Below are 15,951 nucleotides of genomic sequence, written 5' to 3'. Positions count from 1 at the left end.
AATACAGGTGCCATTGTTTCTCCCCTTCTTCCCCACAAGTCCTTGGGTGACTGCCTCTTTGTCCGTGTGCCTCTATGATTATGGCCCAAGTCCTTGTACAGAGATCATTGCTAAAGGGACCTAAACTAAACTGAGTCCGAGAAGGGATGGGTGTGCCGCACCAGAGTGCACATATTTGTCTTGCAAGATTCCTATTAGTGAGAATAATCATAGCTCAACATAACGCACCAAGCACATCTGCCTGTGTGCTTCCTTGCCTCTATTTTCCTAGAGCGAGATCCTTACTAGCTAAGAGTCATAGGCTATTTTACAGACATGCATCTCTTGAAACTGTGGAAACTAACTAGTTATCAAGTCAGACATATTTAATTTGGATGCTTAAACTTTTTTTTTTTGAGGAAAAAGATGATAGTATAAAGATTATGTTGATTGTGTGTTCTGAATAGCACAGAACACTCCAGCTTTGAGGCCTTGTGAAATGTTTGGACACGTTTCATTGCTGGAAAGTAATATGTGTTAATAACAGGGTATTTATTTCTATATTTGAAAGATACGGCATAATCCATGCTGGTGGGGTTGGGAAATATCTCAGTGACTGGATCCTGCGTGGAGAACCACCTTTTGATCTGATAGAATTGGATCCCAATCGCTATGGCAAATGGACAACAACTGAGTACACCAAGGCCAAAGCAAGGGAGTCTTACGGATTCAACAATATTGGTAAGGCGCAAATTTACTGCTGTCTGTGAAGTTCAGAATTGTCTGTCTGTTCAGAACTGACTTACAGCGCCTCTGACTCTAGATGCTTTTTATTCTGTGCATCATTGGGGAATGGTTAGGCAGTCTAAAAAGCATATGCTGCTAAAACAAAAAAGGAATCTATGTGGATATATGTCTTCAATGTGAGGAATGCATCAGTGATTTTAACTTTTAAACCTATTTTTACTTTACCTTTGATGATCATTATAAATGGTTTTGGTTTCTTGAGAATGTAAATTTAATATGTATTATTATATATGCTTATGTATTAGGCTTATATATGTTTATTTTACATGCATGCTATGTGTATGTATATATCTATATATAGCTCCTGGATTTTTAAGTACTGTGTTTTCCATTTTCTGAATCCCTTCAGAATACTTTGTAGTTTTGGTTCTGTGTTATTTAGGGTATGGGTTTTCCTTTTTTCAGTTGGTTATCCTAAAGAAGAACGATTTGCTGGGAGGCCGACTCAGCGAGTCAGTGGGCTTTATAAAACCCTGGAGTCTAAGTGTTCCATGGGGTTCCATGCAGGCTGGGAGCAGCCACACTGGTTCTACAAACCAGGCCAGGACGCTGGGTACAGGTAAATGAGTGACTTAACCTACCCGTGGCTCTGAATGCAAAGTGAACTTTGGGAGTGGGATGGAGGGACCCTAGAGAAGCCCCATATCCCCCACACTGGCTCTACAAACCAGGCCAGGACCCTGGGTACAGGTAAACGAGTGACTTAGCCTACCTGTGGCTCTGACTGCAGAATGAACTCTGGGACTGGAATGGGGGAACCCCGGAGAAGCATCATATCCTCCTCCCACCCCTTCACTCTGCCCTATTCCAAACAGCATTGAGCCTTTTTCCATAAAGATAATTTCTGTGCAGTGGAGGCCTTAGTTTATCCCATGGGACCCTGGCCCACATTAAGGACCCGTGTGGCCTTGAGAAACCTACAATCGGCCCAAGTGAAGCCTCTGCTTGAAATTTTCCAACTGCTCAGAGGAACCTTTCCCACCCTCTCCAAATCCTCTTTATTTGGCTTTTCAAGGTTTACCTTGATTTAAGATGCCTGGTCAAATCACATAGTATGAAAACAGTATGGAAATATGGATTTTCTGTTTATAAGGGAATAGCTGAAAGCTACTGCTTTCTAATGTGTGTGCAATGAATTATGCAAATTATATGCACTGTTGATAAACTAGGGCAAAAGGTCATTTACTTACTATTTTAGGTTAAGCTAAAACATAAAGCATATAACGGAAACGATTCTCTGATTTCCTCTAAAGTTGTTGACATAGTACTTGGGTCGCATACCATCCTTATATTTAGGATTAATAATGATTACATACTTTTTTCTCATGAGAAGACACAAACCAAGAGAAAGCAAGTTTCCAAGTTGTTACCTTTTCTTGACTGTTACTTTGCTTATTTAAGCAGATTTTTATGTCTACTTTACAATCAGACCTAAACGGTTCAAAGTATAGCAGTGGGCCAATTGTTGATTAATGAATTTGGACTCTGTAGTCAGCCAATGGAGATCACCTGCGGACAAAATACTGGCTTGTTTTTTTTTTTCCTAAGTGACCCAGATAAATGCCAGATCTATTCTTCATGTTGTACTATTTGGACCTGGCCTGTTTTTTCTACTATTTTAATAATTAAACCACTGAAACCATATCCTCCTCTGAAGTTAAAATACCACATGAATAGTCTACTCTGTCAAGTAGAAAGGCCCCTGCATAATGAGTCAGTCAGTAGACCTTTGCTCCAGGCCCCGCTCTGTCATTAACTAGTACAAAGGCCTCGGAAGTCACTTTGTGCCTTTTCTCTAAAAATGGAAGATATTGGGCCAGATGCTTGCTTACTCCAGGTGGCCAGCATGAGCATCACATGGGAGCTTGTTAGAGGGCAGCATCTGGTGCCCTCCCCAGACCTGCTGCATCAGAATCTGTAACAAGCGCAAGTGACGTATTTACAGAAACACTTGAGAAGCACCAGACAAGATAGCTCTACCCCCCATATATTCTGCTTTATGTCCCCCAAAGTAGTATTTTTAAAATACTCCACCAGGTGCTTCTGATACGTAACAAGGTTGACAACTAAAGGACTGGGTGATTTTAAGCTCTTTTTCAAATCTGAGAGCCCACATAGCCTACCTTATTTTCTAGCTAATTAATACTTCATTCACTGTGAAATAGGTCAAGTGATAGATGAGTAACTTAAAAAATCAGTTTCCAGGATATGACTTGTAGAACAGGTGGCATTTTTCCCCCAGATGAAAATGTCTAGACAAGTAGAGCTTGTTAGGGCTTCTCAGGTGTCTCAGTGCTAAAGAAGCCAGTTGCCAATGCAGGAGAGGTAAGAGACACACATTTGATCCCTGGGTCAGGAAGAGTCTCTGGAGTAGGAATCTGGAGAGGCAAGCCACTCCAGTATTCCTGCCTGGAAAATTCCATGGACAGAGGAGCCTCGTGGGCTACAGTCCATGGGGTCACAAAGAGTCGGACATGATGGAGCACACAAAGCTTATAAAAATATTCTGAATTTTTTTTAAAAAACAAATAACTTGTTTTGTGTTTCAGGCCAAGTTTTCACCGCACAAACTGGTTTGAGCCTGTGGGCTCCGAGTATCAACAGGTTATGCAAAGAGTAGGGGTGATTGACCTGTCACCGTTTGGCAAGTTTAACATCAAAGGCCAAGACTCCATTAGATTGTTGGACCATGTCTTTGCAAATGTTATTCCCAAGGTAAATAACATTATAGGGGTAGGGGTATAAGGTCCAGGATCCTGGCCTGCTTAATTTCTATCCCCTCAATTTCAAAAAACCAATGTGTTATTTCAAAAAACCAATGTGTTATTTCAGTTCACCTAATGATTTCTGTATGAACATGAGAATTCTTTAACTAGTGAAGGACATTCTAGCTAATTTTCAAATTTAAATTTTTGTTGACTGAATTATTATCTAAGGATCATATGGCTTGGTTTAATTGTGTCAACAGGAACCCCCAGATTGGTTGAAATGTAATTTTTGTGATCAGTAATTATAATGATCATTTCAACTGCAAACTTCAAAATGAATGGGTTTAGGTTTACAGATAGTTCACACAATTGATATAAAAGATTCAGATGTCTTACATTGTTGACATCCACATTTTTATTTCCATGTGGCGTTGAAAGGATACTTAAGATTTTATTCTTTTCTGTAGGTGGGTTTTACAAATATAAGTCACATGTTAACACCAAAAGGTCGAGTATATGCTGAGTTGACTGTCTCTCACCAGTCTCCTGGGGAGTTTTTATTAGTAACTGGTTCTGGGTCAGAACTTCATGATCTTAGGTAAGTGTACACATCCTAAGAAAATGATATGCCTTATGACTGATCCAGTCTTGCACCGAGGGTACTTATGTTTTGTGGGCTTTTTAAATCGGTAATTGAAAATACAACTTAAAATCTTTAAACCTTATTGTTTTAAATAAATGTCATGTCTTTCATAGGAAATTACTCAAGTGAGGGTCCCTATAACCATCCCTCTCCCAAAGGTAAAGTAAACCAGTGGGTTTACTGGTTCTAATAATATTAACTCCTATCTATTAGGGATCACTCATATGTCAGAACCGTTTTTACACATTATCTCAGTAAATTCTTTTAGTAGACTTATCTGCAGGGTGTTTATCATGCCCATTCTCAGGTGAGGAAACTGAAGTTTGGGTTAAAGTGACCTGCTCGAGTTAGCCTTGTTGATTCTGATGCTCACATTTGGTTCATGTCAGTGCGTTGCCTCCCGGGTTTTCTTCCTTTTTCTTTTCCATATTTGTGCTCCCTGGCCCATCGCTGTGTTGAAATCATTGATTTGCCAACTCTGTCCTTCACATAAATCTTCAGCCTACTTACTATTTAGTCCACTCTAAAATACATTGTCTTTAGTATTTCAAAAATATTTGGAATATTGTTGCTTGATAAACCTCTTACTCCAACAGACTCTCACTCTAGTTGTAAGGTGATGCAAATTCCATCCTCCTATCCAAGATAACGTTAGGAGCCATCCTAGTCACTTAGCTTTGTGTCCGTCCAGATCATTTTATGACAGACTTGTGTAGCTCCAGGGACTGCTCAGTAAATTGTAAGCAAACCCTCTCTCACTGCCTTCCAATCAAGACTCAGAAATTGAAACCAGTCTTTAGAGTTTTAATCTTCTCCTTGTGATTGTCAAAGCAAGCATGTGTCTGGTGGCAGGCACATTGTTAACCTTTAGCAGCACAATTGTGTCTCCTATGTGTGGGTATTAGAGAAAATTTGGATTTAAATTAACTTCCCGAGATGGACTCATTAGTTTAAATGCAGTAAGGCTGTCACTGTTGGAAAAAATTTTGTGGCAGAGCTTGTTTAAGTGGAAGGATCCTTCTGTAATGTGAAAAGTCACCCACATATTTGTAAGTGAGTAGTTTAAAAAGAATCATTTACTGTCTCTGAGACTCGGTTTCCTCAAATTTAAAAATTTGTTGATTATAGGAAATGACACGCTAGGGATTTTCTGGTAATTTTAGACACACCGTATATCTTCAGAGAAATAATCTGTTACCAACATGTGTTATTTCAGCAAGACTTAACACAGTGTTTATGAATCTCAAATGCAGATGGATTGAGGAAGAGGCAATCAAAGGTGGATGTGATGTTGAAATTAAAAACATAACTGATGAGCTTGGAGTCCTTGGCGTCGCAGGACCATATTCAAGAAAGGTCCTACAGAAACTGACCTCTGAAGATCTTAGTGATAATGTTTTCAAGTTTCTTCAAACCAAGTCTTTAAAGGTTTCCAACATTCCTGTCACTGCTATCAGGATATCTTATACTGGTAAGAACCGGAAAACAACCGAGAGTAAGTCTCTAAAATTTAGAAGCACCCGGAAATGTGTGCACACACACACGTTCAGTCTCTCCAGTGTAACTTTGGAGGACGATTTCTCCTGCCCAAGTCTTCTGACAATTCCGTTTATTCACTCCGAGTCTGAGAAAGTCATTCTGCGGATTCCCAATTGTGGTTCCAGGCCCATAGCTAGCTGCCTACCATTCAGAAAGGTAGGTGAGAAAGTGCAAAGAGGACAGTTGTTGGAATAGCTGGAAGGGATGACAGGGTGTTCAGGCCAGCGGATTCTGTGTTGTCGTTCAGTTGCGCAGTCGTGTCTGACACTGTGACCCCAGTGGGGTCACTCACAGTGACCAACGTGGACTGCATGCAGCGCGCCAGTCTTCCCTGTCCCTCACCGTCTCCTGGAGCTGCTCAAACTCATGTCCATTGAGTCGGTGATGCCATCCAACCATCTCGTCCTCTGTCACCCCCTTCTTCTCCTGCCCTCAATCTTTCCCAGCACCAGTGTCTTTTCTAAATGACACTTTTTATCGGCTGTTCACATCAGGTGGCCAAAATATTGGAGCTTCAGCTTCAGCATCAGTCCTTCAGTGAATTTTCAGGATTGATTTCCTTTAGGATTGATTCCATGTGGGAGAATTCAAAGCGGTCTCCCTTAGAGAACATCTTGAATGTGGCAGGCACTGCCCTTAGAGCATTACCGCTGTTCATCTTTCTTTCTAAGTGTGTTAGAGAAGTCTTCCTTGGCACTGATGGCACGTAGCAGGTACTAGAAACAGGGAAGAATGAATGCTCTCCAGTTCCCCACAGGCTCTCTGGGCTCCCTCCTAACCTCCTTTAGACTCCTTGTCCCTTTGCAGGAGTGCTAGGCGCCCAGCCTTCACTCGGGTACGCGGTGCTCGTGTCCTGGAGAAGCACCACATCGTTAGCCCTCCGCGCGGGGAACAAGATGAGCACACGGCATACAGGCCGTAGCTCTTCCCTAGGCTTCTCTTTTCCCCATCCTCCCTCCACCCAACCTCGGAAAACTGGCGACCAGAATAAAACATAAGCAAAGTAAAAAATAAGCTGACTCTTTGAGTTGGGTTTCATTTTCTTTTCTTTTTTGCCTGTGGTTCTAATGGTGAATGAAATGATCAAGTAGGGGAGAAGGAGGAAGTGGGGGCCATTAGAGGCTCCGGCTATCCCACAGTGAGGAACATCTGAATAATTGTCATCAGTGGCCTGTATGTTTAAGCCTTGCGATCTGGGGCCACGGAGTTGGGGGTTGAGGTGTTTAAACCTTGAACTCCTTATCTTGATAAACTTTGCCATGCTAATTCCTCACTTAACATTATGAAGCCAAGGTGAGAATTAAGAGTAAGTCCTCAATCACCATCTGTCTGAGTTGTCTTAAATGCTGCTCTCTGTGTGGCGGGTGGGGCAGTATTGGGCCCAGAAACATCTGTTATATGGCAGGCTCCTTTGCAGTGCGGCTTGGCTGCAACTTTTTTTGGGAACCGAGCTTTTATCACTCTACAGTGTCTATTTTGCAGAAGTGGAACCTCTCATTTGTTGATGTGTTTTAGCTAATGCACATTAGACCTAGTGATTGTCGTTCTTATTCTGGTGCGCTGTATTTCAGGTGAGCTGGGTTGGGAGCTGTACCACAGACAAGAAGATTCTGCAGCGCTTTACGATGCTATCATGAATGCAGGCCAGGAGGAGGGAATTGACAATTTTGGAACCTACGCCATGAATACCTTAAGACTGGAGAAAGCTTTCAGAGCCTGGGGGTTAGAGGTTTGAAATGCGATCATCTTTATGAAAATTTTACATGTGTTGTATCTGATTTTTATGCAAGGGTCAGTTTAACTGTGTTAACATTGGCTCTGACTGTAAGAGAAAGAATGTATTGTAAGAAAAAAAAAATTTTTTTTTTTTGCCACATTGGACAGCAGGCCAAATCTTAGTTCCCTGACCAGAGCTGGAATCCACACCACCTGCAGGGGAAGCATGGCGTCCTAACCTCTGGACTACCAGGGAAGTCCTGAAAACTTTATTTAATTAGGGACAAAGGTTTTTCCCCTCAATTTCCCAGTTACAAATTCAGGGGAACTGTGATGCAACGTTTATTCTGCCTTAATTCCCCTTGCTTGGCAGAGAGCCCTGGACATCTGCCTCTGTGTGCTGACTTTGGCTGCCCCAAGGGAGCCTGTCTACCCCCATGGGATTTGGGGATCACCTTTCAAAATTCTTCCTTCTCTTCTGTCATATTGTCTATCATCATTTCCTTCTTATTCTGCACCTTTTGGGGAAGTAACAACAAAAGCTGTCTTTCTGAGGGGCAAGGTTGGTGGTCTGGAATGTGCTGGTCCAGCCCACACCCATCGTTAATAATGAGAACTCAGAAGTTTCTGTTTGTGTAGTTACACACAATTTTCATAGGCATGATGTCATCTACCTGCTCAGCTCTCCCTGAAGAGGGTATTATTGGTGGTTCTTGGGCAAGGAGGTGGGAGTTATACACACAATCACGCTAAGAAACAATAAACAACGTGGTCCAGATTGCACAGAAGTGTCCAAACAGTGGTTCAAACTCTGTTCTCTCATTTTATCTCCAATATAGCAGACTATCTTTAGATCTCAATTTTCTCAGTTCCGCTAGTTGTTTTCTTGGAATGCATTGAGGTTTTAGGTATGAGAGCTTAGATAAGGGACCTTTGTAAAGGGTGTACTTCAGGGTACAGTCTCTGCAGTTTGAATGTATCCTCTACCACATATTATGTGGCCTTAACCCTCTAGAGACTTCACTTCTCTGTAAGAGAGAGAGTCTTTATCCTACAGAGTTATTGTCTAGGACAATATTGTTAGTGCCTAGGACATAAAGTGTGAATTTGAGGGCAAAGTAGGTTTGAAAACACAGGCAGGGTCCCTAGAACATTTAGATCAAGGGTAGAAGAAAGTGGGTTTTGAGGTGGACAATACAGCCTCCTGGAGTCACTGAAAGAACAAGAGCCCTGGGGCAGCTGTTGCTTTACAGAGAATGTGCTCTGTTGCAGGGATCCTCAGAGTCCTCAGAGGATGCTGCTGCAGGGAGAGACGGGGAGGGCAGCTCTGCCTCCACTCTCCGCAAGGAACGAGCAGCGTTTCTCTGCTCTCCCCCTTTCATTTCCTTCTGTCTCCATCCCAGCCCCTCTAATTTCCCAGCGGTGCCAGCACGCCCTCTAGTGTTATTAGAGCAATCAAGCATCTGGACTTAAAATTTTTCCTGGAATTCTGAAACATTTTTAATCAATGAAATATAGTCTGAAAAGTAGACTTTTTATCATAGAGCACATGCGGGCTTTAGAAATGTCAGTGTGGTGAGGACAGCATCTTAAAATCCACAAGATGATATCGCGTGCTATAGTAAGCATGAGGTTTGGGGTGAGACACTGAGAAAATCCTAAGTAATAAATTCTCATCTTGTTTCTGGAATTTTGAAAATTTGAGCAGGTAAAAAATAATCTTAGAGTTGCTCAGATTGACTAGGAAATATGAGGTCAAATTTTATATCATGTAAAACAAGTTTATATCACACATCTAGGTCATGCGAAGGCTGTGTTTTCTTTTGTTGAGTTTGGCTACCTTTTATGGGGTTTAGATCAGTTCTCTTGGTGCAAAAGAGACTGGTGACCGCAAAACAAACAAAAATCAGGTCTAGTCCCAAATAATGGCTTTAGCTCCCCTTGAAGTATATCGTAATGACAGCCAAATTCAACCTCTTTTTTCCCCCTTTTCCCTCTCCTGAACTCTGTGGAAACTATTTTCCTACCATATGTTTTTTTCCTCCACTTATCCTGATTTCTGGATGATTGCAAGATAAATAAATTACTTAATAATGTTTCAAAACATATTTATGTAGAATTATTAGGTAAAAGCTTATGAGAAGCTTGTTTCTGGGAAGAATATCATTGTTGTGGCATCCCTCAAATGTTTATTATACCAAAAGAGCCTTGGAAACAAGCTGGGAATTTTAGCATCCAATTTGCTATTAAAATAACAGTGTTTGCTGAAAGGCTACATTTGAATTTTAGATTTAAAAAATTACTTTAGAGGCCAGTTCACAATCTATATCTATGTCTATCTGTCTATCTATATATTTCAAATGAAAAAGTATTCTCTTTAAAAAATAAATGTGAAAGTGATGTTACTAAAACCACTTGTACTCATCTAAGATTTAAAATGCATGTTTCCCTTTTAGATGAACTGTGATACAAATCCCTTGGAAGCTGGACTGGAATCTTTTGTGAAACTAAATAAGGTATGTTTACATTCCAAAGTGTACTTGAAATAAATCTTAAAATTATGCTGTTTCATGACAGAGCCATGCTTTAAAATTTAACCAAGTGTGACTTTAGGGCATATGAGTTGAACATAAATAGTAAGCATTACTTAAGTGCTTCATGTTAAGCTTTGTCAAAATTTGATATCAGTTCAAATGATTCTAATGTGCTTGTCGATGCAAGAATCCATCAACGTTGAAGACCAAATCTAAATTCTAAGATAAAAATCAGTAAGAATAAGATGTCAGCAGGTAGTCTTGTAAATCCTGGTGACTTGTGAAGTCACAATTAGCTGATGAGACATACTGCATTAATTGACTCTTCCTGGGTGCTCAACAGCATGAAGCGGCCTCACCCAGCAGATCTGTCCATCTGCTTATTGAGCATCTTGGTATGCAACATCTGCCTATAAGCAACTGACACATTTCAAATATGTTCAGCATAAGAGTTATTACTGAGAAGCCAATACAGGCCCAGAGAGTCATAACTGATATTGACCTGCATCAGTGGTTCTCAAACAGATAGCATCAGTGTCATCTGGGAGCTTGCTAGAAATACAAGTCCTTAGTTCTCCACTAAATGAGGAACTGACTCAAACCTCAAACCTACTAAATGAGAATCCCTAGGGTCAGGCCAAGTGCTCTGTGTTTTAACAAGCTTCAGGGGATTCCAATGCACCTAAAGTCTGAGATGCACCAGCGTGTACAATCATCATGGAAAAGCATATTATAAGACAAGTTTATTACAGTCTAGCTCACCTATTGCAAATCCTACAAATATAAACCAGGTTATCCCATTATGGACTAAGTGATTATGTCCCTCCAAAATCCATAGGCTGAAGTCCTAACCCCCACATGGTGCTATTTGGAGGTGGGGCCTTTGGGAGGTCATTAGGGTTAGGTGACATCATTCTTGGGGTCCCCACATTGGGGTCAATGTTCTTATGAGAAGGAGAGAGATCAGAGCTTGCTGTTTGCCATGTGAGGATGTAGTAAGATCATGGCTGTCTGCCAGCCAGGAAGACAAACCTCACAGGGAACAAAACTGGCCTTGGATCTTGGACTCACCAGTCTCCAGAACAGTGAGAAGTTCATTGCTGTTGTTGTTTAAGCCACTCCATCTGTGCTAGTTTGCTATAGCAGCCTGAGCTGATTCAGATACTTATTAAGCAGTGTCTTAGTTACTATACAAGCACTTACTGGAGGTACAGTTGGTGGTAATATTGAAGGATAAGGACAGCAGCTGTTTTTGTTTAGGATATTTGTTAGAATTCCAAAATTCCTGTCCTGTGCTGCCTTAGGTGTTAATCAGCTAAAGGAAAAGCTGTTTTCATATTCCATGGAAATATGTGAACACATGAATATGAATCAGGCTAAGGAAACTTTTTTAATGCCCCAAATCAGTTCCAAATTCTAAGCTAAGATATTAACATAAACATGTATATTTATGGCATTAGATTTTAGGGAAAAGAACCTCTTAAAGGGTTTTAAAGGGAATATCTTTCTGTACATTTTCCCCATGACTTTTGTTTTTACGATGTACCATCTGCCTCCAGACCAGAGAAAGCAGGCGCTTGGAGTTTGGGCAGACCCTGGCAGCAGATTGCTCCTTCTGCTAACATGAGTCTTGGTTTAGTGGTGTAAAACTAAGGATCAAAATGGCCTGGCTCCTGAAAGCGCTAAGCTTCTGTTGTTGGTCACCAGTAGGTAAATAGATAACTGACTTCTTTGCTTCAGTGTTTGGGTATTATTGTTTATTTGATTTTTAAAACTCCCTTTATGATTTATAAGCAGGCGTGGATTGACTTGTGTGTTTATTAGTTCCTTTAAATTAGTTCAGTAACCAAATCTCAGCTTAGGACTGTTAGTTGTTTCATAGACAGTGGCTTTGATTTATGTTATTTTTACGATTTCTGAATTGTTTGTTCTCATTCGGGTGTCATAAAGTTAATTCCTAATGCTTTCACTGGGGGAAGGTCCATGCAGCACAAGGACCAGGACCTAATCAAGCCGGTGCTTTTCAGTTACATAACTAAGGTGGTTCGTGGGCTTCAGCCTAACCATAGCAATGCTTGCTAATTTCCAAGACAGGTGAATAGGTTGCATCAGCTTTGTTTCGAGCTTTTTTGGTGGTTTCACAACAATTTTATCTTGGTTCCGTAGCAGTCTCTAGTGCAAAACAGGTTCCTGAAAAACTTACTTATATTACAAACTGAACCGTGTCACTTGATAAGTTGACTCCTGTGCCAGGCTGTTACCCAGCCTGGTTTCATACCTTTTAAAGAATAATATAATGCAAGTCCACATGGCTTGGGGAAACTGATGTTATATGAAAACCAAAGCAGCAAACAGAAAACACTTGTATTTAAAACAAAACCAACCCCCTAGATCCTGGCATTCTCCAATTATTATACATCATTTCTTTCTCTTTTTTTCACCCTTCAAAGCAAATATGTAGACTTCCCTGCTTGGCCCTTCTGTGTCTGCAAAATGACTGTATATGCCATAATGTGAAGACAAATACAGAGATGTAGGCTGTGTCAGAGCTAGGAGGACACCTGCACCTCTTTATTTGAGGATGAGGAAACTGAAGCACAGGGAAGTGACCCAGGTGCTGTGCCGTGTGTTGCCCAGGTTGAACTCTGACCTTGCTGCAGTGAGTGCTTTCTCACTCACCACTGTCTCAGCCAGGGCTTTGTGGTTGTTATTCTGTTGGTAAGTCGTGTCCAGGTCTTTGCTACCCCATGCCAGGCTCCATGGGGTCCTCCAGGCAAGAGTACTGCAGTGGGTTGCCATTTCCTTCTCCAGGGGATCTTTCCAGACCAGGGATTGAACCCAAGTCTCTTGTGCTGGCAGGCAGATTCTTTAGCACTGAGCCACCAGGGAAAGCTCTATAAAGAGCTTATCAGCCTTGAAAAACTGCCCCCAAATTTTCTGGCAACATGTATCATAAGATTTGCATTGTTACGTTTTATCAGTGAGTACCTCCCACAGTCATGTTTTGGTTATAACGAATTTTGTATCTTGTGGTAGGATCAGAATAGCTGCTTTGGCTATTTTAAGAAGGAAGATGGGTGAGTGAGGAGATGAGCCAGCCTCATTAGGATGAATTGTGTTCTTTTCAAAACTGGTACAAAAGTAGGGAAGAGAAAACTGGAGCACTGAAGAAATCTTAGATCATAAAGATGGCATGTGTCTTCCTTAACTCTTAAAGCTCTCCGAGTCGGTCTCCCAGTGGTGTTGGCTTATGTGAAGCAAATACACCTGTGTGTGCACATTCATCCATCTAGTCAACATTTATTAAGTGCTATTTACTGAACACTTTGCTAGACCACAGGTCTAAAAATTAAAGAGATGGCTCCTGATGGCTCTTAGATCTCAGGAAGCTTGAAATGAGTGGAACTTTAAGAACTAAAGTTGTAGGATGTATTCTTAACCTTGATTCTAAAAATAATTCTCTGTATGAGGTGGGTTGTGCAATAGCACATATCAGAACCATCTTGTGAAGAGATGGGAAGTGCTATGAGACGCGTAAGAACTCCTGAATGTTTCCTGTGAAGTCTAAAACCCCTTGACCTGAATAATATTATAATTTTTTCCTGAGGAAGTTACTTTCTGGGGAAAAAAGTTAGTGGTTTTTTGTTGTTGTTGGAAATGAAAGAAGTGCATTAATTAAAAACAAAAGGAAAATCAGCTGCCTTTGGTCAGAATCATAAATGTTCTTGGAATTTTCTTCTGGGAATTACTGAATCTATAAAACCCCAGCCAAGGGCCACAGAGGATCGAATACTAAGGGTGAAGTATTAAGATCAAAAGATTTTTTTCCCCTTATAAAATGCCCCCTGCCCTTTCTCTCTCTCCCTCTCTTTTCCTGTCTTGAGTTTCTCACCAGTAGAAACAGAATAAAATGTGATATATAATTCAAGAGGGAGGAGATATATATGCATGTGCTATGCTGTGCTGAGTTGCTCAGTCATGTCCGACTCTGCAACTCCACGGACTGTAGCCTGCCAGGCTCTTGTCCGTGGGGATTCTCCAGGCAAGAATACTGGAGTGGGTTGCCATGCCCTCCTCCAAGATATATGTATTCCTACAACTAATTCACATTCTTGAACAGAAGAAACACAATATTGTAAAGCAATTATCCTCCAATTAAAAAATGTAATATTTATTAATAACAGATTGGAAGACAATATTACTTTTTAGAAATTAAAGGGTCTCTCTGAGGAAAAAGGACTTAAAGCATAACCATTCAGTAAGCAAAGCCTAACCTAGATAGCATATTAAAAAGCAGAGACGTTACTTTGCCAACAAAGGTCCGTCTAGTCAAGGCTATGGTTTTTCCAGTGGTCATGTATGGATGTGAGAGTTGGACTGTGAAGAAAGCTGAGTGCCGAAGAATTGATGCTTTTGAACTGTGGTGTTGGAGAAGACTCTTGAGAGTCCCTTGGACTGCAAGGAGATCCAACCAGTCCATCCTAAAGGAGATCGGTCCTGGGTGTTCACTGGAAGGAATGATGCTAAAGCTGAAACTCCTATACTTTGGCCACTTCATGTGAAGGGTTGACTCATTGGAAAAGACATGCTGGGAGGGATTGGGGGCGGGAGGAGAAGAGGATGACAGAGGATGAGATGGTTGGATGGCATCACCAACTCGATACACATGAACTCCGGGAGTTGGTGATGGACAGAGGCCTGGCGTGCTGTGATTCATGGGGTTGCAAAGAGGCGGACACGGCTGAGTGACTTAACTGAACTGAACTGAACTGAACCATTCAGTAAGCAAAGCCTAACCATTCGGTAAGCAAAGCCTAACTATTCAGTGAGCAAAGTGGAACAAAAAGACGGTAAAGAGGCAAAACCCTCACCACCAGGCCTACTACATCCAAGTATTCAATAAATATTAGCAGTATTAAAACATCAAACTGGAAATTAATCATTGTTCATGGGCAACAAGTTAGAAAGGAATTTCTATTATGTTATAGTGGTGAAAGTACCCAGCTCTGGGGAAATTTTAGGTAAATGATAATAGGATTTGAGGAAGCAGAATATTTTCAGCAACTCTCAATTTTGACTGCATATCAGAGTCATCTGAAATATCATTCCTTTATATCTTAAAACCTTTTAAAAAAAAAAGCCTCAACACTCAGGCTGCATCCCAGATCAATTAAAATAGAAGGTAGAGACTTAGGCAGCAGTGTTTTTTTATTTTTTTTAATTCCCCAGGTGATTTCAAGAAAGATTGAGAATGACTGTTTTCAGCCAAGTGACTTTCAACTGTCTAAACATTACTATCTTGGAGAACTTAAAGAAAAGTTACCTGATGCCTTACCCCCAGGGGTTCTCAGTGTGGTTCACAGACCAGCAGCATCAGTGTGACCTCAGGATTTATTTGAAATTCAAGTTATTGGGCACCATTCCAACTCCCCAAATCAAACTCAGGAATAGTGTCTTTCCATGTGATTTTGATGAACACGAAGTCTGAGACCTGCCCAAACCAACTGGATCAACCCTAGGGGTAGGGTCTGATTTCTTGTTTTGTTATGCAATGAAGACTACACCAAAGCCTTTGACTATGTGGATCACAACAAACTGGAAAATTCTTCAAGAAACGGGAATTCCAGATCGCCTTACCTGCCTCCTGAGAAATCTGTATGCAGTTCAAGAAGCAACAGTTAGAACAGGACCTGGAACAACAGACTGGTTCCAAATTCGGAAAGGAGTACGTCAAGGCTGTTATTTCTCACTCTGCTTATTTAACTTATATGCAGAGTACATCATGAGAAATGCCAGGCTGGATGAAGCACAAGCCAGAATCAAGATTGCTGGGAGAAATATCAATAACCTCAAATATGCAGATGACACCACCCTTAAGGCAGAAAGCGAAGAACTAAAGAGTCTCTTGATGAAAGTGAAAAAGTTGGCTTAAAACTCAACATTCAGAAAACTAAGATCATGGCATCTGGTCCCATTACATGGCAAATAGATGGGGAAACAATGAAAACAGTGACAGCCTTTATTT

The 15,951-nt window shown here is 41.0% G+C and overlaps 1 protein-coding gene across 3 annotated transcripts in view; it reads left to right on the top strand.

Annotated features, from left to right (window-relative positions):
• The window catches only part of DMGDH (dimethylglycine dehydrogenase), a 71,673-nt gene that overhangs the window by 32,689 nt on the left and 23,033 nt on the right, over nucleotides 1-15,951 (top strand). For all 3 annotated transcript variants that reach the window (XM_069595374.1, XM_069595376.1, XM_069595375.1), the window contains 7 exons: nucleotides 551-720; nucleotides 1,192-1,345; nucleotides 3,336-3,501; nucleotides 3,962-4,092; nucleotides 5,391-5,608; nucleotides 7,248-7,405; nucleotides 9,849-9,908. In XM_069595374.1, the coding sequence (XP_069451475.1) occupies nucleotides 551-720; nucleotides 1,192-1,345; nucleotides 3,336-3,501; nucleotides 3,962-4,092; nucleotides 5,391-5,608; nucleotides 7,248-7,405; nucleotides 9,849-9,908 (1,057 nt within the window). The remainder of the gene's footprint in view (nucleotides 1-550; nucleotides 721-1,191; nucleotides 1,346-3,335; nucleotides 3,502-3,961; nucleotides 4,093-5,390; nucleotides 5,609-7,247; nucleotides 7,406-9,848; nucleotides 9,909-15,951) is intronic.

The sequence above is a fragment of the Ovis canadensis genome, chromosome 7 (genome assembly GCF_042477335.2).
Source record: "Ovis canadensis isolate MfBH-ARS-UI-01 breed Bighorn chromosome 7, ARS-UI_OviCan_v2, whole genome shotgun sequence".
NCBI classification, from domain to species: domain Eukaryota; kingdom Metazoa; phylum Chordata; class Mammalia; order Artiodactyla; family Bovidae; genus Ovis; species Ovis canadensis.
Note: the sequence above shows the minus strand (reverse complement) of the source record. Positions and strands in the feature narration are given on the sequence as shown.